General features: G+C 34.4%; 1 protein-coding gene across 1 annotated transcript in view; it reads right to left on the bottom strand.

The window, feature by feature from the left end:
* Positions 1–1,732: 1,732 nt before the first annotated feature.
* Positions 1,733–24,106, bottom strand: part of LOC108758927 (transmembrane and TPR repeat-containing protein 1) — a 140,849-nt gene continuing 118,475 nt past the window's right edge. The window contains exons 11-15 of the mRNA XM_018504170.1: positions 16,649–16,789; positions 13,365–13,564; positions 13,042–13,177; positions 4,114–4,243; positions 1,733–2,991 (exon numbers count right to left, since the gene is read on the bottom strand). Coding sequence (XP_018359672.1) covers positions 2,806–2,991; positions 4,114–4,243; positions 13,042–13,177; positions 13,365–13,564; positions 16,649–16,789 — 793 coding nt within the window. The 3' untranslated portion in view covers positions 1,733–2,805. The remainder of the gene's footprint in view (positions 2,992–4,113; positions 4,244–13,041; positions 13,178–13,364; positions 13,565–16,648; positions 16,790–24,106) is intronic.

Below are 24,106 nucleotides of genomic sequence, written 5' to 3'. Positions count from 1 at the left end.
TTCCATTAAAATTGGAGAAACGCCTAAGGCTTAAACGTACGAAAAATAGAATACTCAGCTCACTTCCATACCTTGTATTAAATGTATTAGCTTCCACGTATTTTATTTCTTACCTTAGCTAATGAGCAACTCTCCTATGACCTCTTATTTTAATAGCTTCATTCGTATGATTTCTACGAGGAGAAAGCTTAATTCCTCATCTCTTAATCGTAATGATAGTATTATGCTTGCGCAAAATTTATGCAACTCTGATTGACGCTGGCCGATTAACGCATAATTTACACATTATGTTAACGTTTTTATTAACTAAATTTTTTACAAATTTGATTGATTGTTAATATAGGATAATATAATCAAATTTATATACTCATCTACATAGAATTTAAAAGTAATAAATAAATATAATTCATATGTTGTAATTGATATTAGATACAAATTAATACGAAGAAATTTTATATATTCTATTTAATGTTTATCACAAAATAAAATACTGCAATAAAGATATTCGAGCTGCAAATAACAAACAAAAGTCGCAGACAGAAAAATATAGTAACTGAAAATGTAACTTCATACATATGCATTACCATTTCCATATACCATTATAGTTTAGATCTTATTCTCGTTTCGTTGCATTTTTCCCACTATTCGCAGCGTTCTGCGAAATACCACAGGCCGTTGTATCCGGATGGCCAAAATTTATTTACTCGAGTTTGTTATAACGATATTACATGACAATAATTTATAGTAGAGAAGTTTAATAAGCATCGACAAAATTTTCGATGTAACATTTCTTTTCTGTATACAGGTATATACATTGGTCTTCTATTAAGTTTTGACAAAGTTTTGCAAGTATTCGTAAAATAACATACAAATTAAATCCGTCACATTGTATAATAATGTTAACAGATTATATTTTATTTATTTTCCCCTACGTTATATGCTGAATGATTAATCACAAAAGACAATTGATTTAATTAAATCATTTTTAACTAAATTATTTTAAATGTTTCCAGCAATATTTTATTTAATTCTTTTATTTAATTTCAGTATTACAGTCAAAGTAATAATATAATTTTGATATTAAAATTTAATCGATATAAAAAATACTACAGAGATAATCTCTCTCTCTCTCTCTCTCTCCCTTCTTCATAAATGTTGAAAAAAGCTTTCATATAGAAATCTTTTTTACGATATACTTGCAATAGAACATTGCCGTACCAAGCTCATCGAAGAATGTATTTCTTTAAAATTATTTGTTTCTTTAATTTTCATACAAAAGCCATACCAAACGCCACAGATTAGCGGCACATTCATTACCCTAGTATTGGCACCGTGTATTTACGTGCGTAAAATTGCGTATCTACGAGAGAGGAACACAAAGTACGATCCGAGAAAAAGAGTCTCAAAAGTATATACGTATTCTCTTCTCATGCGCTATTGTCATATTTTATTATGAAAAAGATAAAATTCATCATAATTTCATTTTTCGTGTACAACTTCCATCTTCGGCGTAGAAAAAAATATTGTATCTCAAAGAATGATTGTGTATATAAAAAATAAAATGTTAATTTTAACTTAATGGCGTATAATAAATTTTTTGAGATATGCAAAAATGTTAAAATTAACACAAAAATGTTAATTTTAACACTTTTGCATTTCTCAGGAAGTTCACTATACCTCATAAAGTTAAAGTTAATATTTCATTTTTTACAGTGTATGCATATGTGTGCGTATGTGTGTGCATGTGTTTGTTGGTAATGAAAATTATAAATGTTTATGCGTACAGACTCTTTGAGAACAAGGTCGATTTATTTTTAATATGATGATAACCACTCATATATATCAAATATTTTTGAAATAATTATAGTTTCGCTGACTTTCCGAACGAAATCATTTTGTCGAAATATTTTTCACGAATGCAATCCTTAATTTTTTATACTGTTTGTTAAAATACTTCGTCTTTCTGGTATTACATATACAACGGTACAGCTTTATCGCTGCACCGAAACGGACATCGTAAAAACGTTGAAAGCACACACGAGATACAGCAAATATTTATAGAAACACGTCGTACTACATGTAACTATATTACCAATTACAATTATCACGTTTCAAAAGTATAGGTAGATACACACTTGAACGCACATGGCTCTAAGTCATATCCGATTAAGTACGCGTTTATTAACCAACTTGCTAGAATCGTTCGTCGCACACAGTTAATCGCTCGAATCTCCCTTGGTCCTCTCTCGTTAAATATTCTTATATTGAATTGAAAAGTGGCAAAATAATTTTCAAGGAATTTAATTCTAGCATTCGATTCTCACCATTAGCGCACATTGTCATTTGTCCTGGCGAACGATTTCAGAACGCTATATCGACGTTCGAAGCCAAAGTTATCTACGGAGCAGGCATCTGTTTCTGAATTTTTTGTTTTTATTAGCGACTTAATTTCTTTCGAAGAGACCGCGACTCGCATCGTCGCTGTCCGATCGACAGGATAAACAGGATGCCACGAAGAACGCGAGGACACATATATATAAACGATAACGATATATGCGTACCTTCTTAGATTTCGTTATCGTGATTGATCCGCGACAGGTCGGGCTTGCGGTCCTAGATAGCACACAAACACAGCATACGAAAAATATTCAGGCATTCCACTATAATAGGACTCTCTTCGTCGCTGACGATCGTCGGACGAGGCTGCTACGCGGTCAGAGTATCGCGCTTCTTCCTTCATCTTTCACGGCCTGTTTTCAGCTGGCGAACGAGCAGGAGGTAGACCCGTTCCCCAATCGGGGCGGACTAAAGCGTCTCCAGAAAATTCTGCACGAGCAGGGTGGGCGCGGTTACACGCGTCTTCCCTTTTCTTGGCTGTCTGCAAGCACGCACGTTACAACGCGGCGCCCGTTGCAGCTGTTCCGACTTGTTGCTGTCTTGTTCGAGTTGCACCGACACGCTGGCCACGCGCGGTCTCGAACATCCATTCTCCTACAACAGACAATTGCCGATGCTCCAGCGAAATTTGCGATCTCTCCGTGATTTACAGATTACTGCGGCGTACGTTGTACGGACGGGTAAACTGGGGTAAACTGCTACGCGTAGTAACTCACTCACGATTGTTCATGATGAATGCGAAGAGCGTTATCGATATACGAAATTAACGCGATATTAAATGATTGTTACATTTGAAGACATATAACTGCAAATGTTAAATGGTACACAGTAATGATACGGTACATTAATTAATTAATAGTATTGCTTTTGAATAGCGAGAGAATATGAGAACTTGAGAATATTAATGCTGAATATCAGTTTAAATACAGAAGTTTCTAGTTGAGCTAAATACAATTTCAGAATTATGTAACTTTGGCAAATTTTACTCACTGTGTACGTCATGCTTTTAGTCATGGCTGACGTTACTTTTGCGCGCACCCAAATATTTCAAATTCTATCATGTCACTATGATTTATAGATGATTTTGATTTATGATTTATGTATGTGTGTGATTAAAATTTTAAGTATGTGCATAATGTACGTTTATTTGCGTGCTTCCTTTGATACGTATAAATTCGTTGAACAAAGAAAGAGAAAAAATTACATTTTTCCTTTGCATGACTTCAGAAAGGTATTCTCATTTCTGAAACTTCATAAATGTTCTAGCAAAAAGGCAGCTTTAAGATTATTATCAGTGTGCATGTGATTATCACAAAAGCGATTTAAACCAGACAAAACGGTAAGAGGATAATGTGTGGCTAAATGTGCAAGTACTTAAATCTTTAATGAGTGGAACAAGTCATTCTCGAGAAAACTAAGTTGAAATGGGACTGGAATGATGAAAGACAGAAGGAAAGAGACTAAACGGAGCTACATCCATTTAATCAGAATTATGGTGACACGGCATGACCAAAGAATCTTAAGTCTTGTAGAAACGAAATAAAATCGCGCATCGTATCGTGCTAGTAATAACTTTTATAAGATTATCCACTTTGATAGACACACAAAGGTACTATTGCATTAAGATAGCAGATGGCAGTATGAGAAACGATAAATTAACTAAATCCACGAAACACTTTGCTACTATACAATGCTCATATGACCGAAACTACTAACCGATATACAGAGATTCCGTTGATGTTGATGAGTCCTTTGACGAGACTCGCTTTGTAACTCCCACGCACGAATATACAAGTCTCCGCGATAGATGAAGCCTCCTCGTTTCGCTCGTAACATTAAATGCCATCTGAAACAAAGAGGAAAATAAAATGCCAGTGTTATAACGTGTTACATAATTTATATTCGTTTTATTTCGTGGTTTGTGTAAAATTGTGTTGCATAGCAAACTGTAAAATATTTTCGTGAGCAAAAGCGTGCGTTTTTCTCAGAGATCCATTCCTTAAATTATAGAAATCAATACATAATTGCTGGAGAGAATGAAGATTTATTTCCTCTTTATAAATTGAATCTCTCCCTCTCTTTCTCCCTTTTTCTCTCTATTTCTCTTTCTCTCTTTGCACGTTTAAAATTTTCCTCACTATAAATTTTCGCGCTGATGTAATTCCAGTGTCATTATTCAACATCCGAAGACACCCTCCATAAAATAAATTTGTAAGTAACACACCCTTTTGTTACGCGTCACTTGCGCTCTAGTTCATCCGTGATTTTTCCACTCACGCCTGAACATCGTATTTATGAGGCGTAAAAGAGGGAAAGTTGATTGACGAGAATGATACCAATATTCGCGATCTTACGAGTATATGTATCAATGTATACAGGATGGTCAACGTAACGGTCCGCACGATTTCTTAGATACTTCCGACAGTTAAAAGAAAAGTTAAAAGGGGTGAATATTCATCTGTTTTATACAGGCTACAACATGCGATAAAAGAATCTTAAAAAAAAAATTTTTTTAATAAAAAGATCAAAGTCATTTTAAATTAAAAAAATTTTTTAATTCAAGCACCATACAATTTTTTTACATAATATTGTAGGGGTCTTCAAGACAAATTCAAATCACTATCGAAACGTCACTTTTATTGATTTTATTGATACGTAATATAAAATTTGTAACAATTATTTGTAACAATAGTACTTACGACTTCTGACTAAAACACAGAATATACATACATACATATATACATACGTACTTATTTAATAAAATATGCAATAAAATCAATAAAATAAAAATAAAAGTGATATTTCGACCGTGATTTGAATTTGTCTTGAAGACTCCTACAATATTATGGAAAAAAAAATTGTATGATGCTATTTAAAAAATTTAAGATGATTTCCTTATGAAAAAAAAATTTTTTTAATTTTTTTCTCGCATGTTGTAGGCTATATAAAACAGATGAATACTCACCCTTCAATTTTTTTTTAACTGTCAGAAATGTCTGAAAAATCGTGCGGATCGTCACCCTGTATATTTGACTCATAAACTTGACTGTAGCATTTCACACTCGATAATCTCCGTGTAAAATATCTATACATATAACGTAGCTCTAGTTTCGTTCTACTTTATTCTCTTTATCTCAGAACCGTTTACGCTTGATTATAGTTCACAAAAAGAACGATTCATACATTATAATCTGTCACTGTAACTCGTTACCGAGATATCACCGATCTAAAGATTCTATCGCGTGAAAAAGCGTGAAATCTACATCACTTTTTGTACAGCAAACCGATTGCACTGCGAATATTACGGGTTACAATTCACGTAATGTAGAAAAAAATGTAGCTTTAATGCGACGTGCGTCATAGACATAATATATCGCATAATTGTAACTCAATAATTTTCAAGCAAGCGAATAAATCTTGTGATTTCAAAGTGAACGCCGTATTGTCCCGGTGCACATTCAGTCAGTCGAATAATCCTGATTGTTATCAAGGCTGTAACATTTACGCGGACGCAGTTAGAGCAGGTTCGAAGCATTGACAATACCAGCGTTTTCGTACCGGTTAATCGAACGCGTGCCTATGTATATCGAATAGCTTCACCCCTCATCCAGTATCAATGCCAATATCGACCCACGCCAGCGACAACGTTGACGTTCGGCTGGTCCGAACCGACTGTAATCGCAACGTGACTTAGCAATCTCACGTGTCTCCGAGCACATCGGGTCAGTTTCAAATCGCTCGTGATCGATCGTATACGTCCTACTGGGAGATAGTCATGTTGTTGCAACATGCACGTTGCAGCAACATGACCAATTCAGTCTAAATAATATCAAAATGGAAAACGGCAGATAAAAAAAGTATTTATAAAAGAAGTTCAAAAAATGACGATATCGATGTTGGCTTTTATAATATTGAAATCAGTATCTACAATTTTATAACAAATCCATTTTTTCTACTACAAATATTACAAATATCGGTGTATACAACACCTTACGCTTCGATCTGTGAGCAAAAATGAATACTGCTACGCAAATACCACTATTATGATTTTACTAGAAGATTTAAGGATTAAAGTTTTGCAGAATTAAAGTTTTGCGGTGAGTATTGTTAAAGCCAACCGCGAGCCGTTCTATCTCGTACGGACATTCGTGTGAAATAAACTCTAATTCAACTGTGGTTGTAACGAAGTGGTAACGCGCGGCTACCACCGGTCATATCGGCCGTTCGGTGGTTCACCGATAGACCGGATGAAACACGGCATACCATGAATTATAAAATCGCTATTTACAGCGGAAGATAGAGACCATGTCGGCTGCGAGCGGTCGCGCGCGAATCGGAACACTGGGGTAATATCGCATCCTGCATCCCGGAAACGATAGTGGCGAAGGTTGATCTAAAATTATTGCGGCACACGCGCATTTCTTTCTCGTATCCGAATTGCTGTTAAAAGTTGCGTGAGATCGCAACCATAACGATGAGTCGTTGTAGTTTGCGATTGCCGGCGAAATTGGTGATGTAGACAATCGTTTTTCTCTCATGTTTATGACTTCGAAGATAAAAAGGAGCGTTTGCGCGAATGAACGCGTTGCGTTTTATTGATCAAAACTACGGGAATACAGGTAGGCATCGGTAAATTCTCGATTTATCAGTTCGTCGAGCACTGAACGCAACGGCGATGACGTCACTGCGTTCGTACCATTATCTGCCGTGGCTTTTCTTTAAATTTATATACCTGATAGAAAAAGAAACAAGGATAGCTCGACGAACTTCTGCTGTAGTCAGCCATTCGATCGTTGGCTAACTTCTCATGTTTTTCTTTATTTTAGACGTTATTAGACGATTCGCCTGCTGGGACATATTTTTATTTTCTTTTATTATAACAGTAGTTACGATTACGAGAAAATTTTGTGTTTTTTATGTCTCCAATAAAAGTTTTATGATCTTTACACGTTAATTAATGAGCCAATAAATATTTATCTCGACGCGCACACCACGCGCTCCGAGTTCCAAATTATTTGAATCGGCATAATTTAATGATAGGCAAATAAGTAAATTTAAACAATAAATGAGACTATATTTCAACATTATTTTCATATGAACATACACTTTCGACACTCGTTGCACGTGACTTTGCATTTTACAGTAATTTAGCCAAATGTTTTGGAAACTGAACATTTATATAATTCTTTAAATGAAATGGATACGCACTGAATAGAAAACATTTGTACCAGGCGATTTCACATGCCATGATCAAACGATTTTAACACATTCATGAAGAAAATGCGCTTCTAAAACGAAACAATAATTAGCGGTATTTTCAACAGTTGTTATAACCTTCTCTATTGATCAAGAGATATAGTTTTAATATAGTATTCGTGCTGTTAATTCGACTATAAAAAACTACTGACTGCACATAAAATAAATAACTAATTATAAAATAAGGTATTAAATATATCCATTTTCAATTTTCATGCATTTATTTACAAGTTGTCGCGAATACGATTTTTGCGTACGAATAAAATGTTTATCCCATTATCGAATTAACATAATGCATATCATTATAAATTTATTAGCTGTAAAAATAAATAAATAGGTATTTATATCGTGATATGAATAAATTTCAATATAAACTAATGTATCTTTCCATAAAAACGCTTTTTTCATATTTTTTAATTCACTTGTTATTACAAGTGTACCAAAAAAAATACGAAAAAAAATGATTATAGCATCCGATCGAGTCATTCTTCATATTTTCAATAATGGTCACCCTAAGCACAAACACCCCGTGGAGCATAACTCCATTGTTAACGACAATATAGTGGAAAGACCGTCAATGGTTGAGAAAATTGCGTCCAGAGACTATTAGATTTTATCTCCGTAAGAAATTATGGTCCATCTCGATGACTTCGAAGAATCGAATAAGATATAGCATATTTCATAAGAACTGAGATAGCACTTTTTTCCAATCTTACTGTTATTATAAATTATACGTGAGAAAATTAAATAATTTTTATTATATCTGTGTGTGTGTGTGTGTGTGTGGAATGTTCTATCATATAAAATAAATTAATTTAATTTTTCATTAAAATAAAACAAAATTCTATATAAATGAAAAAAGCGTATGTTATCTGAGAAAACTTTGGCATCCTACAATTCTATAATTAAAAACTATCCATGTTTTTAAATACGTTTTATTGTAAGAATGTAGATCACTCTTATCTAAGTTATTAGAAAAATCTGCAAAACTTATACATAAAATATTTCATCAAATATAAATTTTTATTAAACTATTTGAAAGTGAAAAAGGATAAGAGGGGGAAAGAAGAGGATAAAAGAGAAAAAGTGGAAAGGAGGGAAGAGAGAGAGAGAAAGAGAGAGTGCAACTGTCCCAAAATGGGGTATCGTATCGTAATATGTCACACGTTCAGTTGGTGGTTTTCTCGACAATGTCAATATCATATTGTACGTCCATAAAAGCAAACGGGAACGAGATATTCGATATCGAGCTACGTGCCGATCGCGACACTTAATTACTTCAGATCGGAAACGGCGTGTCCCGGAGCGAGGCACAAATGAAACCGTGACCCAATCAACGAAAACCGCAGGCGATTTATGAGAAATTAATCCAACCATCGCGTACGGAATGGAAAGCGGAAATATTGGGAACTTGCCTCAGCTTGGCTTTAAATAAATGAAACGTGAAGCACCCTCGCGCTCTATAAAAAGTTTGCGGCACATTTCTCGTTGATGACTGATGCCATTCGAAATAATATAATTAAACAAGGTCCCCGTACTGCTGTTTGCGACCGTCGGATTGAATAAATGCTTTTCAAACTCTGTCTTGTATGTTGACGGACAAGAACATCCTGAATGATAAATTTCTCCTACAACTGCAGATTTATACGCGGTATTGAGTGCATCGAGCGACAAATGTGAATTCCTCGTTTTTATTGGTGTATGTGTTCATTACCAATAATATGTAAGTTAAAAATATCGTGCTCCTGTAAAATGCACGGCGAATTAATCAATATGGCGCGATAAAATGTCATGAAATGTTATAACAGTTTTATGTACTTCTTTTTAAATAAAAATATATAGAACGCAAATTATTCATCTGGACCCCTATGCTGCAGCTCTTAACGATAGTATCCATATTCATCTGGACCCCCATGCTGCAGCTCTTAACAACAATATCCATATCGTTATTTTAAACATGTATTATATACAGGGTGTTTGGCGACTACCGCATTTTTTGTCATACGTGGGTAGAACAGCCTATACTGAATCAAAAAGTCCTGTACCATTTTGAGGTGTCAGCAATAGTTAACAAGATATTAATTACTAAGAATTGCAAAATATTGGTCTTGAATAATTTTTTACTCAAATACTATCAACTTTACAGAAAAACTGCAAGAGACAACAATTATTTATTTTCTTCTTATAATAATACTATCAACTTTACAGAAAAACTGCAAGAGACAAAAATTATTTATTTTCTTCTTATAAAGTACTGAGAATTTTTTAAAAATTTTTTATCAACTTTTTAGTACTCCATTTTGACGCCATTTTCTTATTTTTACCAACATGAGAAAATACGGTACTAAAAAATTCTGAAAAAATTCTGAAAAAATTCTCAGAACTTTATGAGATGAAAATAAATGATTTTTGTCTCTCGCAGTTTTTCTGTAAAGTTGATAGTATTTGAGTAAAAAATTATTCAAGACCAATATTTTGCAATTTTTAATAATTAATATCTTGTTAACTATTGCTGACACCGCAAAATGGTACAGGACTTTTTGATTCAGTATAGGCTGTTCTACCCACGTATGACAAAAAATGCGGTAGTCGCCAAACACCCTGTATATTTGTGTGTGTATATATAATACAAAAATCTATGCAATAACAATAATGAACTGTCGTTAAGAATTACAGAATACCGGCACTGAGGTCTCTAAAAAAAACGCAAACAGTATATAAGGATATTAAATATAAAATAATTGTTTTATTCCTGTATATATATATATATATATGAAGAAATTACTTTGAATTATGTTATGTATATATTAACATTTGCGAGTCTACGTGTAAAATAACTCATTGTACGAAATTTTAATGAATATAAATACAACAGATAGCTAGGGATCCGGATAGAAAGGTTTTTTCGGTTCCGGTTTAATAAAATATCAAATAAATGCTCCGGTTTCATTCAGTTTCATTAATTTTTTACTAGTAAAGAAAACTGAAACAGTAAAAATTACGGTTTTTTGACGGTTTTTTTTTCGGTTCTACTTACTTGCTTTATTCTATTTATTCTTTAAATTTATTCTATTAAGGAGAGGAAGGGGGAGAGGGAGGAGAAAGAGAGAGATCGTGTTCACCCGTTCAATCTAGACAGCCTAATAGAAAAGAGGCGTCAATCTGATCACGTAACTATGAACAAAAATTACGTAAACATTATTTTAAACATATTTCTCCCGATCCTTTTTTACAACTTATTTTGTTCTTATGTAGATAGATCTCACTTATTACATAAAGTCTACAAATGTATTCTTGAATTTCATGATTTGGAATAAATTTTTGCAACATGTTGGTAAGAAAAATCTAAGTGAAAAAAATGCTAGTATCTTAAAAAAAGTTTACATTAAATATGTCTCGCGATTCCGCCAGATTCCTTATATCATATAAGATATTTGCATTCCAGTTGTTAAGAGAGATGGCGACGGTGATACTGGATTGGTGATTTGGACGAAGGAACGGGCAGGATAAAGTTTAAGAACAAGGATAAAGAACTCAAAGAATCAAAGATTAAGAACCGAAAAAAGAATTGAAAAACACCGTACAATTTTACCGGTTCGGTTACAATTTCGGTATTATAAACTTTTATACAAAATTTGGGTACTGTTTCGATTTCATTTTATTAAAAAAAAAGGGTTCTAAAACGATTTTCTGTTCCATTTTCGGTTCGGTCCGAGTCCCTGCAGATAGCACACACACACACACACACACACACACACACACACACACACACACACACACACAGAACAATTATCTGTTATTTTATATTTATCTAGAACTCATAAAAATGGTAATTATCTAGATCTCATATAAAATAGACACTGTCTAAAATTTTTTTCCGTTTTCCTTCAGCTAGCCTACACAACTGTATACTTTATGCCCTTCACCCCACCATTTCGTTACGAGCTGCGGGGAGATTTATATTTGCATTTAAAATCCGAGCGATGCGCCACATCTGTCAAACGATGCATATTGAAATTTCGCGTGTGGTAGCAACACAGAGGAAAAGAGAGAGGGAGAAAATGGTTCTCGCTGCTCGACTGCCTGTCCGCCGGCGCCTCTCCAAGCGTTGTTTCTCCAAAATTTTAACCCCCTTTCGCCCCGTTGCTCCTACATCCCCTGGGCCACGCCTACGTGCCTATCTCTGGCACTGTAAAATTCGTATACGTTCGGACGACGATTCGCCGCCGCGGCACTTCGTTGTTGGCAAGCCCGTCGAAATAGAAAAAGAGAGAAAGAGAGAAAGAGAGGATAAGTGAATGAGAGTGAGAGTGAGAGTGAGAGATAGAGAGAGAGAGAGAGAGAGAGAGAGAGAACACCAACTACAAAAACAGCGCGAATCGTCGCTGGCAAATTTACCGTGCGTGTTTTATAGGCGCTATTTGCACACAGCGGGACGCGGGAGGATTACAGTGTGAGGGTGGAAAAATGGGCGACGGGGTGATGGCAGTCACAGCGAAAACATGGGGACCAGCCGCTTGCGCGCCCGTTATCGTATAATCTACGTGTGTACGTAGATGTGTGCCGCGTACATAAACGGCCGATGGCAAACTCGACCGTCGAGACAGAACGATCGCATCAACTCGCGAAACAGTATCGAATCTATTTTCGTTTTTTTCTTCTTCTCTCTTCTTTTTTTTTTAATTTTTTAATTTTATTCTTCGATATATACTTCTCGCGAAATACGAAAATCACGTGGAATTTTTAATCAATCCGCGCGGAACGAAGATCGAGTTCAGAGAGATCGCCGGAAAAAAATTGAATTCGTCCATTGATTGCGAATTGACGTGCGCGCTAACGTACCGAGTACTTGCCGCGCGAATAAGCCCGCTGCTCGATTCGCGCAACGCTGTAAAGCCCATCTGAAATTGAAAGGATTTCCGCGCGACGGAGCCACGCTTCGTCGCATGCACGGAATTCGTAACATGCGGAAAAGCCCGTGTTTGTACATGATCTCGCAATGCTACCGAGGAAATTACAAATTCGGACATTACGTTGCGCAACCGAAACTGCGGCGATATTCTCCAGTGTATATTCGATGCTGTTTTAAGTAATCCGGGGAAATTGCTTTGATGTGACTCTTTCACCCATTTCAACGTTATTGTTGTGCGAATGATTAGATGCGTGGAAGAAAGCAACATGTGGATACTATTCTCGTACAGCCTTCTCAATAGGTAATCTTACAGAGTACTCATATATATAATAACATTATAGAGTTTCTCATTATATTCTCTTATTATTCTCTTATATAATAACCCTATAGAGTAGGTCGAGGCAATTTTACTAATTTGTAATGGTGACTTTGTATTTTCAACGATATACACATGCACATAGAATGTGAATGCTTACCTGATGATGAGCTGGTGTACTCTAGACCACTGACCTCGCGACCTCAAAATCCTGAGCGTACCAATAAGCGACGGTTTGTGCGACGGAAAGATCTCCATCGCTTTGAAATAGTATCGGAGTGAGGGCAACCATTTGCCTGAAAGAGACGAAGCAAGTTTGTGCCGCGAGTGTAAATTTAGGATTGCGATCATGCGAACTGCTTGGTAACTGCAGGTAACTCTGACCGAGATTGTTCTACTTTTGTCGACAAGTAGTGCTTCTCCTACCCGGGGTTTGAAGGTCTTCCACTTACTACTCTAAGCTTATTTCATTTAGCAACTCACCGTTCTTGTATAACCAGTAAGCATACTCAGCGAGAGCGTCCGGGTTTCGTGGTTGAAGGTGAATTACGTGCCTCAGGAGCTCGCCTGTTGCAGGACCGGTAGCGATTCTCGCTAGAACCCTAAATGCCGGTGCGTATGCCGGATCCAGCGACACGCATCTCCTCAGCATCTCAATGCACTGTTCAGTTCGATTCGTTCTTCTAAAAGCACAATTTTACGAATGTGAAATATCGTATATAAACACATTTAGACGTTACGAAACGTAGGATTTTCCGAGTAGCAAGGTGTCATTTTAATGACGTCTTATTGACGTTATAAAGACGCTGTCAGAACATCATTTGGCTGCGTTCGGGCAGCGCGCTATCAACGATATTTGTGTTATACTGTCCTTGTTTCATGTTTAATGGACGATGAAGATAGAATGACACAAATAGTGCTAATAGCGTCTCTCCGAACCCACCCTTGGTGTCACTTTGCTACTTGAGTTAATACGGACAACTTTAGTACATAAATTTTTACATATAAATTCTTAAAAAAAACTAATTTAATATTCTATTATAATAAATTTTATAATTGTTTTCTGTATGGAATCAAATAAATGAATTTTAAAACGTTTCAGCGTATTATAGATACATAAACAGTGATCGAACAATTTTAATAGAACGTAATAAATAAGTAAAGAAACGTAATGTAATTGGAAGATTGTTATTTATTATTCTTAATTAATAACGAACAATTCAATTCCAATTAGCATTAATTATAAATTCCATGCATATCGTTCGAATATTTAATCATTCAATATCGTCAGGTGAGCCGCTTTAACTACTGTCATGGATATATTTATTTCTTGCTTGCGTTGCTTTATTGTTCGATGAAAATGCTATATATTTCAAAGTAGGTTGATAGGCTGGTAAAGGCTCGACGTTGAAAAGACCAACGAGCAAGGTACCACGATAAATTTGGCGTTCCTGTACAAATTGAACGGCAATTTCGCGAACGCGTCCGGTTGAATTATAGTCGTGCGCTTTCATGTAATCGACTTTACGCCGACAAAAGACTCGGTAATTGTCAGAGAATGCCGACGCCAATAATGCTGATCGACAATACCGTTTTTACTGTTTACGTCCGTAGCTTGAGCGATGCTTTTTATGACTATCGCTCCATCGACTATTTCATCTAATGGAAAGAAGAAATATTAATTGATAAAAGAGCATTCATATGAACGTACATCCGTTTAATTTATCTTAAATATGTTTTAGATTACCTCAAAATATTTCCAAAGCAAGTTTTTTTATAAATTTGTCATTTATTATATCCTATGCCATTATATTTGCTAATCTTCACATGAATCAACTCTGGATTGTGAGAATTATTTTATACGCCATGTAATTGTGGAAACGTTTGAAGACAAAAATTAAATTTGCAAAAATGGATACGCGTGCGCAATAAAAGTATATTTTCAAAATACATAATACAGAGAGTGTTTCAGGATCTCGAAGACAAATTTCAAAGGATAAAGCATCAAAAGAATCAGTTTTTACTAAGAAACCAGTATCTTCCGATATATTTTTAAAGAGCTTTGCGTTCAGTTCTGTGTGGCATTTGACAATGATAGTTCACTTCCTTTAATTTTGTTTTTACAAAAAGCCAACAGAAAAGCAAACACATGGACTAGTATTGTCAGACGTCACGCGCAATGCTGCCGCGCGATTGATTGTGTATCTTACTACCAGTTTAAACAAGAACGTGTAGTTTTTTATAAATTCGTTGGGAAAAAGACACAGGTTCATTAACAAAAGTTGGTTCTTTTGGTGAGAGCTACTATTTCCTAAAGTTTATCCCTAAAGTCCTTGAAGTCTTTTTATATACATTTGTAATTATATCTTACTAGAATTTTTGTAATTCTTTTTATTTTCTTAAAAATTGATACACAAATAGAAATATTGAAGAAAATAATTGGGGACCGTTATTCTGTATATCACATTAACGATATTTAAGAAATAAAAATAATAGAAATTAAACGAAATTCGGAACATTTTCAAGAGTAATAGAAAATATTTTATATTTTTACATTTTCTTTATAAATAATGTGAATAACATGAGTAATGCATTCGCAATGATAACACGCATTAGTAGTTACATTTTTTTGGTTAGGTTTTTTGGTAACTGTAACGGTAACAAATTTTACAGTTACTTTTATCGTTACTTTGCATACGATTGGACACGATTCGATTGGACGCAAGCCACTCATAACGCTTGGGACTAGAAAACTCCTAGACACCCATCCGCTGTGATTGGTGGTCATCGAGTTTAAGAAAGTAATGAAAAAGTAACGAAAAGTTACTTTCTCAAGTAATGGTAACTGTAACAAGTTACTTTTAAAAATCGGTAGTAACGATAACTTGTTACTTTTTCTATTCAGTAATGAGTAATGATAACTTTGTTATTTTTAAAAAGTAACTTTCCATTTCCTGCATAAATGTTAAATTGATATACTATGCTAACATAAGATTGGTGTGAAAAAAATCATTACATTAAATAGTTAATAATTATGACCGATTACTGAATGAGTTAAATATCGAATTCAATATTATAGAGAACGAATAAATGTCTCTTTGTCAAAAGTTTTTTTTATCTGTGCTATGTAAAATATTTTTAATAAAAATTAATGGCAAGAACAATGTTTGTTTTCATAATTTCTATTGTTACGTAATCACAGATAAAAAAGGAAAGATATAAACAGAATATACATGTGTAAAAGCAAATGAGAAACCAAAAATATTTAATTAGTCGTTGCATAAATATTTCATCGGATATGTGCAGGTTTCAAACAAAATTTCTCGGCAGAAAGAGGAAGAGAAATAAATGAGATCACTTGTTTTCACAATTTACGCACAATGAACGGAAAATTGTTGCATACACGCATTGGCCGACCGTATGTCCTATTTCTGCCCTTAATTAAATTTTAATTTATCAAGTAGGAAGACGTTAATTAAACTTTAATTTTAACCATGCCACCGGAATTACAGTTCATGCTAAATTTACCGTCGGAAACGCGGCTCGCGTTGGATCGATAACCCGTTGATATAACGGTGAACTAGGAGATGGAGAGATACTTTTATCACATAGAGAGAAGCAACGGTTTCTTATAATTAATTGATGATCATATAATTCATGAATTTTATCGACGACTAGACTAGTTAATAATTATTTTAATAATTGATAATCCGCAATGTTATATATAATACACTTTCGCGGAGAGAGGATGTTTATCATTCACTAACCTGTACAATCGTCCGAGATTATAATGAGCATTTACGTGGCCAGGTTGAGCGTTAATAGCTGCTAGAAAATGATATTCCGCTTGATCGTCTATCGTGAGAGTTCCAAGATTATTATGTGCACTGGCATATCCTGGCCAAAGCCTGGAACAAACAAAATTATACTTTTTATAACATTAAATCCCTTATTAATTATATATATTTTCACATCATATTAATCCTCATGAAGTATCGTGTTCTGAAAAAAATATTGATTGATACTTCTGAAAAATAATTTTACTTTTGTAAAAATCTAACAATTATGTTCTTAATTTACTTTTTCATATCGTACCGATTGTAATAAGATTAATTGTTATTCTGTGATTTTAAATATTACTGAAGATTTTATGACAGTCACATACAAACCAGTGTGAAATTACTTAAATGAATCATAGACCGCGAACAATTGGAGAATTAAGGAAAAAGAATGGTAGAAGAGAAGAGGGAGTCGGTTCAAAAAAAAAAACAGAACGCGAAAGAAAACAAAAGGATAAATTGAACAGACCGCACGATTGAGGCTCTACAAGCGAGATAATGGATCGGAATTACCCCTGGCCGAATCCATTAGCATTTGATGGCGTTCGTCATTCTCGGAATAGTATTTCCGGCTATGAATCGTCACTGAATAAATTTTTTATACATTTAATGAAACTACTACCCAATAGATAATTAGTCAACATTCTTGTGTTTAATAAATTCAATTGCTTATTAGAGATTTTATTGTTACATCATAAATAATATTATAATAAATTTGAATCAATCTGCTCTTTTTTAATTACCTAGAATGAATAAAAAATTAAATATTATCTCTACAGGGAAGTATTATGGCATAGATATTTAAATTTACATAGATACTTGCTCTTCGATTGGTTTCCAATATCTGTTGTTAGAATATATAGTGTTCGTTTTGAAATATTCACGTATATAAACATATATTACGATCGAATAGTATCTGCCGTAAGATATTCTAACTGTGCGACATTAAATGAAATTGGTTGAATTGGCCAGAGAAAACTAGAAATTGGATGTATTACATATTGCGCGCGACTTTGGCTCAACGTCAAGATGTAGCTGTATCGGAAAATATTAGAAGAGGAAGATACCAAGAAAGATCCAAGGTTGGATGTTTCGTAGTGGTATAACGGCCCGGTAGGGGTTACTTCCGAGAGCTCAGTAAGGGACTGTCAAGGGTGAAGAAAAATACGGAGATAGGATTCGTGTAAGAGTTACACAGCAGAATGAGAAAAGCGGATAAAAGTCCAAGAGGAAATCCAACGCAGAACGCTAGTCTGATAACATGAAAAAAAAAGATAACTCAGTCAATATTTTATATACATATATTCTTGACGAAAGTCTATTTCAATATGTGGATTTAAGTGATTATAATGTAATTATTCTTGACAAAATAATACTTTGTAAAATTCGATAAATACATTCAACGAAAAATTATGTCATCATTTTGCCATTCCTCGAAATTCTTTAGTGAGATGCAACATCGATGATCACGATTAAATGGAAATTTTTCGTCGTAAGCTATGACGTGATCCTGGTTACAGATAGCTATCAAATTTTTCGAAATTCCTTTCACCGTCTTAAGATGCAAACATGCCTTGTACCTTGGCTTCTCTGCCTCCGAGAAAGAGGATTGCATAGAAGGTATGCGTTGCTTCCATCGAGGATAAGTCACAATCCGTGAAAATACTAGAGTGTGTCTGGGTAGTGAGAATACAAGGCAATGGAGAACAACGAAGAAGTCTATCCGAGTAGTAGAGAGCTTGCGTGCCTTCCTCTAAGAAAATTCGGTCGAGGATCGCGACGGATCCGGAAGTTGCTAGAACTCGGCACGATTCGGGGAAAAGCATTATTCTGTCGAATACAACGAGAATTCTTTCGTAAAGAATTGACGGAAGTTACCGTTTAGCCAAAATGAACATCCCGTGAGAAGCGTCGGTGCGTGAAATCTAACTTGTTTGAAAGACGTCTTAATAGGATCAATTAGGAAATAAGAAGAGCGAAGTATCCGTGACGAAATAATCCCGAAGAGATGATCTGCTGCGTCCTTCAAGCGCAAGTCCCGAATGACACGGTTACGAAGGATTGCAGTCATTAATTCGCTGCGAAAGAAAGTTCTCCTTTATGCTCGATAACTTCTTTTTAAATTTCAAATTTTGCAAAATTACTTTCATTTTATCCTGACTTAATTTGCTATTTTATTCCAGTTGAGATATGTCATGTCAAATTTTTCTAATAATTCCACAATAATTCCTAAAATCAATTATTATAGTAAATTTACTTCTAATCACCTGTATCATCATTTAGAGTGGCGTACGAAATGCCGTACCATGTAATTATTTAGTTAAAACTATACTTGTACAGTATCGATTTTTTTTTTATTGTGTGAGCAAATTTTGTACTTCGTAGAAATTCTGTTAGGTGTGGCATCACACCTAACGGAATTTCCACGAATTACAAAATTTGCTCACACAGTCGGAGTTGGACGGAGGTGAAGACGCGTATAGTTCGTGAAATACAGGGTGGTGCACGAAATGTTATACTATACTTGCTTTACATAAACATTAATTTTTTTATTGGTATAGGACTTGTATAGAATTAATCACAAGCCTAGAAAATTGTCTTTAATAAATTATATGTAAATAACCGTTTTATCTCACAATTTCTTAGAGGCTATGCCCTTGTATCTAACGTCTAAACTACTTTTTGACAAAAATCTGCACAATGTGAACGGAACACCCCCGAATTTCTGCCACAATCTTTGTTTCCGCAAAAAACAACACAACTTTCACTTTATGCTCAACATTTTAAGTCCATTATCCGCCATTTCACAAGTGTGTGCGTTTTTACCGTTCAATTTGGATTCGTGATGCCACACCTAACAGAATTTCCATGAACTCTCTCGAGAATTTACTCACACAGTTAAAAAATCAATACTTCACAAGTATAGTTTTAATAAAATAATTAAATAGTATGACACAATTTTGTGCGCCACCTTGTACATTATCTATGTCTCCAATTACATTGTTCGACAAAGTTAATTCTTTCTTTCTACAAAATACCATAGTATACATACCCCGAGATTTTTTCGCGTAGAATGCTATGTTACGGACAGAATTTGCAAAGCACGTCAGGATTTTGAATAAATTGAAATAAAATGGATCAAAGATCACTCCAATTTACTGTTACATCCCAATTTACTAAAAATCCTGATTCACTATACATTAGTGTGATAGCGTTATATGTTAGTTTTATTATTTTATTAATTATCTACAAAGATGGAAATAATATATGCTGTTTCCGGTCAACCTCTGAAACGATAATCAAGATGCGTTGCACGTCTCCGAGAATAACTCGAGCTCGAGTTAAGAGAAAATCAATCAGTTGTTTCGGAAACTTCGTTAAAAGTTTTCGCGTGTGTGCGCGAATGCGAGCGTATGCTCGGGATGTATTCCTTAAAAATCATGGCTTCAAGAAAGTCCAAGAGACCGTACTTCGCATAGTGGGTTGCTTTGCGAATCTTTTTATAGTGCATGTGATTAAATTGTCGCGTCTTTCATGCTTGGCAGGCAAAGCGTTTGATAATCCCGGATTTTCATATCTCGCAATCTACATAGGCTATATCAGCTTGCTTCGTTGCCCGGTCTCAACGCAACATGCTCACTACCATGTGCAAAACAACCTCTGGCTAGTCGCCTCCATAAAGCCGTACGAAGTTTTAATGAAGGCCATTTTGTCGTATGGCTTAGCTTCACAACAATTTTTCATTTATGCCGCGGTACATAAAAGCGCACCTGACAATCCATCCGGAAGATAAGATCTGACAAAACTAAGAAAAACGGAAATTTAATATAATCGTATCATGTGTGCCTACAAGTGACTTTTTCGGAATAAAAAGTACGAAACAAATTACCAATAAAAAGTATAAATAAAATTATCATATATACATTTGAATAGGTATATAAAATGTTGCTTTTTATAATAAAAAAAACTACTAAATATTAAATAAAAATGTAGAACTGGATTTCTTATTAAGTACTTTTACAAACTCATGTTTTTCGATAATTAATACTCTACTAAGTAACTTGAGTAATGGATACTTAGTATCGAACTGTTAACCGCTAATTTATTGGATCGTATAAAGTAGACTCATGAGATCAGAATGTTAAAATAATTGATCGAAAAATTGGCCACCAAGGACTTCTTTCCTTCCTTCTAACTAGAGATTCTCTCATGCGGCATGTGGAATATGTGCTGTCGAAAACTAGTGTAAAAGATGGAACGCTGTACAGTGGTCTCCGGAGAGGGACGCAGAGAAACCTCGATATTTACACGTCAGGGGTTGCCACCCCCGTAAAGTACCCAGCGGGGTGCCGCGTGCCAGGAGTGTCTCTTTATTGGATAATAAATAACCTGTTTCATTTATAAGAAGGAGATAAAGTGTGGTAGACTATGTTCCCCAGATAGATCCTTCCTCGCCGACTGCCTTCCCATGCAGCATCATTTTCCGGAAGTTGAAATTGCCAAGTATACGAACTGTACAGCGAGTACTGTCTAACATTTATTTAATATGTCTGACATGACAGAGTTCTTTTCGCTACCAAAAAGTATACGATAAAAGAGAAGAGACAAATATGTGAATAAATACCTTTGTATCCAAGATGCGATAGTAAATTTTTCTTTGGATTTACTATTCACAAACGTAATGTTCATCCGATAAAGATAATTGAAAAAATAAAAATATGCTTTTAATTTTACGTTGTTCCAGAAAAAAATCAAATATGAATTTATTCTAAGAAAATGTATTTAGTTTTATATATTCTCTATATAAGCACATATATAAGAGGAAAAATATGTATTTAGAATTAAGGAAGTATAATCCTTCCCCCCCGATATTGATTTATTAATTCCTCCTAAGCAATAAAAAAATTGGAATGTCAAGAGAAAAAAAACGAAGAATTTACAATTATTAAAAACGTTGATTTAAAATAGCTTTATAACGTTTTTCCAATTAGAAGCGAAACGAAACAGGTATTATTTTAAGCTTTGATGCTATAAATTAAGACTCGAATACCGGCTCAACAAAGTCATTACATCGCAACTTATCATTGGTGTTGTTTTCCGTAAAAGAAAGCTCAGTGGCTAACCTAAAATGGCTTATAGTTCTTGCAAAATGTCATGTCGTAATTTTCGATACACTAACTTTATGGTGGCACAGCATCGTAAAGTTAAGACAGCGACGATATTGGACATTTGAAAATTGAAAGAGAAAGAGATAAAGAAACTGTGGATAGAAATGTACGCGTATATATATATATATCTTAGATTTGTTTGTCTGTTTTATTGCATAAACGAAATTGCAAATAAAAAAGCGTCAATTATGTTAAATAAAAATAAACATTTAAATAAACATTAATAGTTTTTATGATAATATTTAATATCTTTCTTTACATTTATCTTGAATATTCTGTCACCGTGTATCATATATTAATTAAAATAATTCTAATAATTTTTTTCATATGAACTTGAACAATACACACATACAAATCTTACAATTAGAATTAATTCTAGGACATTACTCTCTATAAATATCTCCTTGTGAACGTGAAACAATGATGAAACATCGCTACGTTGCACTGCGAAGAATCGATGACCAAACTATAAGCTCGCATTGCTAGCACGTCGGAAACGTCAGTGGATAAATTGACCGCACGGCTTCCTTTCATAGTACACTGTACACTGCAGGTTCATTGTATACATGTACTTTTCACGTTGGTTCAATATGTTTCGATCGATTCGAAAGATTGTGCTAAGTTTTGCGCGAGCAGGATAATTACACGAGATATATATATGACATAAAAGAAATAATATGACATTTCAATAATATTTTCCATAATAATAGTAATAATTCTCTTTAATAATGGTAATAACATTCCGCAGTCAAGAGCATAGTTAGAATACTTTTACAAGGCTTAAGATAATATTACCTACTATTTTAGCTGAGAGTCATAAATACGCACGAGCTTTACCCGTAGAGCATTATTAAAATCGCAATACTTAGGATACAGCGAACGCTGCTAAACAACTATACCAAGTTTCACGTATAGCTACAGTCTTACGCAACGCAACCGCGTCTTATGCAAACTGAGTTATGGTAGCTTTATTCCATTATTTTTGTACTGAGCGCAAGAGAGTTCCGCTTTACTCGTTGAACTAATAAGTATACTGTGCAATGAATATACACGATAAACTTTTTAATAACTCTAGTCTTTTCCATTTATATTTTTTAAAATAGTCGACGTTACGCAGGAGATGAGTATAAAACGATTAAATGTCAACGCGAAGGCTCACATTTAGATAAAAAAAAAGGTCAACCGAGCGTAAAAAATAATTCGTATTAATTGAATAGGATTACATTGTGCATGATTCTTACAAAACGCACTCGAAGAGCAATATGCAGTAAATTATTGTTCGACTGTCGATATTATTCAAGCAAAGCATCGCTGTATAACCACGACTCGTTTCTGAATGTTTCCTTCTACGAGCGATTGTCCCGAGAATTTTTATTGCGGATCAGCGTATTCAAGGGATTTCCTTCGCACTTGATTTACTGCGAGATACAGAACCGGCACACACCGAGCGTGGTTTTATGCTCTGGGCTGAATAATAGTAAAAGCACGGCGTCGTAAAACTGCAATCAAATAATGCATTATCGTAAATATACGGCTGTATAATGTCCGTGTAAAATTCTGATGGTTTATATATCTCGTTCACGGCCAGTATCTACGATCCAGCAACAATGCATCATCTGAAAATGGCGCGTATCGCGATGCTGGTTTTGCCGCAAATCATAAATAATGATATCGACTATAACCGAAAATTTTTAAAGCTGATGTACTTTTAAACGGCCAAATTCCCACTGTAATTATTCGGATAAATATTTTATCTGTTTTTACGCAGAATGATACATTTTTTTTTTAATTTAAAGGGTGAAAATATAAAGGATTTGTTTATCCATAAAATTAATTACACTCTGGATTCTCTTCTACGTACAAAAGGAATAATAATAATAACTCTTTAATGCCAATACTATAACAAAAATATATGATAAAATAAGATGAGAGATGCACAAACAAAATGTGAAGCATCGGTAATATACTATCTAACAACCTAAACATGAAAAAATAATAAAATTGAAACTAAGACACGAATTAGATTAAAAGTTAAATATAAAAGGTAAAAATTAATTTAAGAAACCAGATAATAAAAGAGATAGAAAATAAAAACATATTTTTAATTACAGATACGCGCGCGCATGTACATTATTATTGAGATAAAAGATTAAGAGCTCACAAAGATTATACTTTTTATGCACACACAAAAAATGCACGCAAAATTGTACAATAAAAT

The sequence above is a fragment of the Trachymyrmex cornetzi genome, unplaced genomic scaffold (assembly GCF_001594075.2).
Source record: "Trachymyrmex cornetzi isolate Tcor2-1 unplaced genomic scaffold, Tcor1.1 scaffold16, whole genome shotgun sequence".
NCBI classification, from domain to species: Eukaryota; Metazoa; Arthropoda; class Insecta; order Hymenoptera; family Formicidae; genus Trachymyrmex; species Trachymyrmex cornetzi.
The sequence above is the reverse complement of the archived record's forward strand: the minus strand, read 5'-3'. Positions and strand labels throughout refer to the sequence as shown.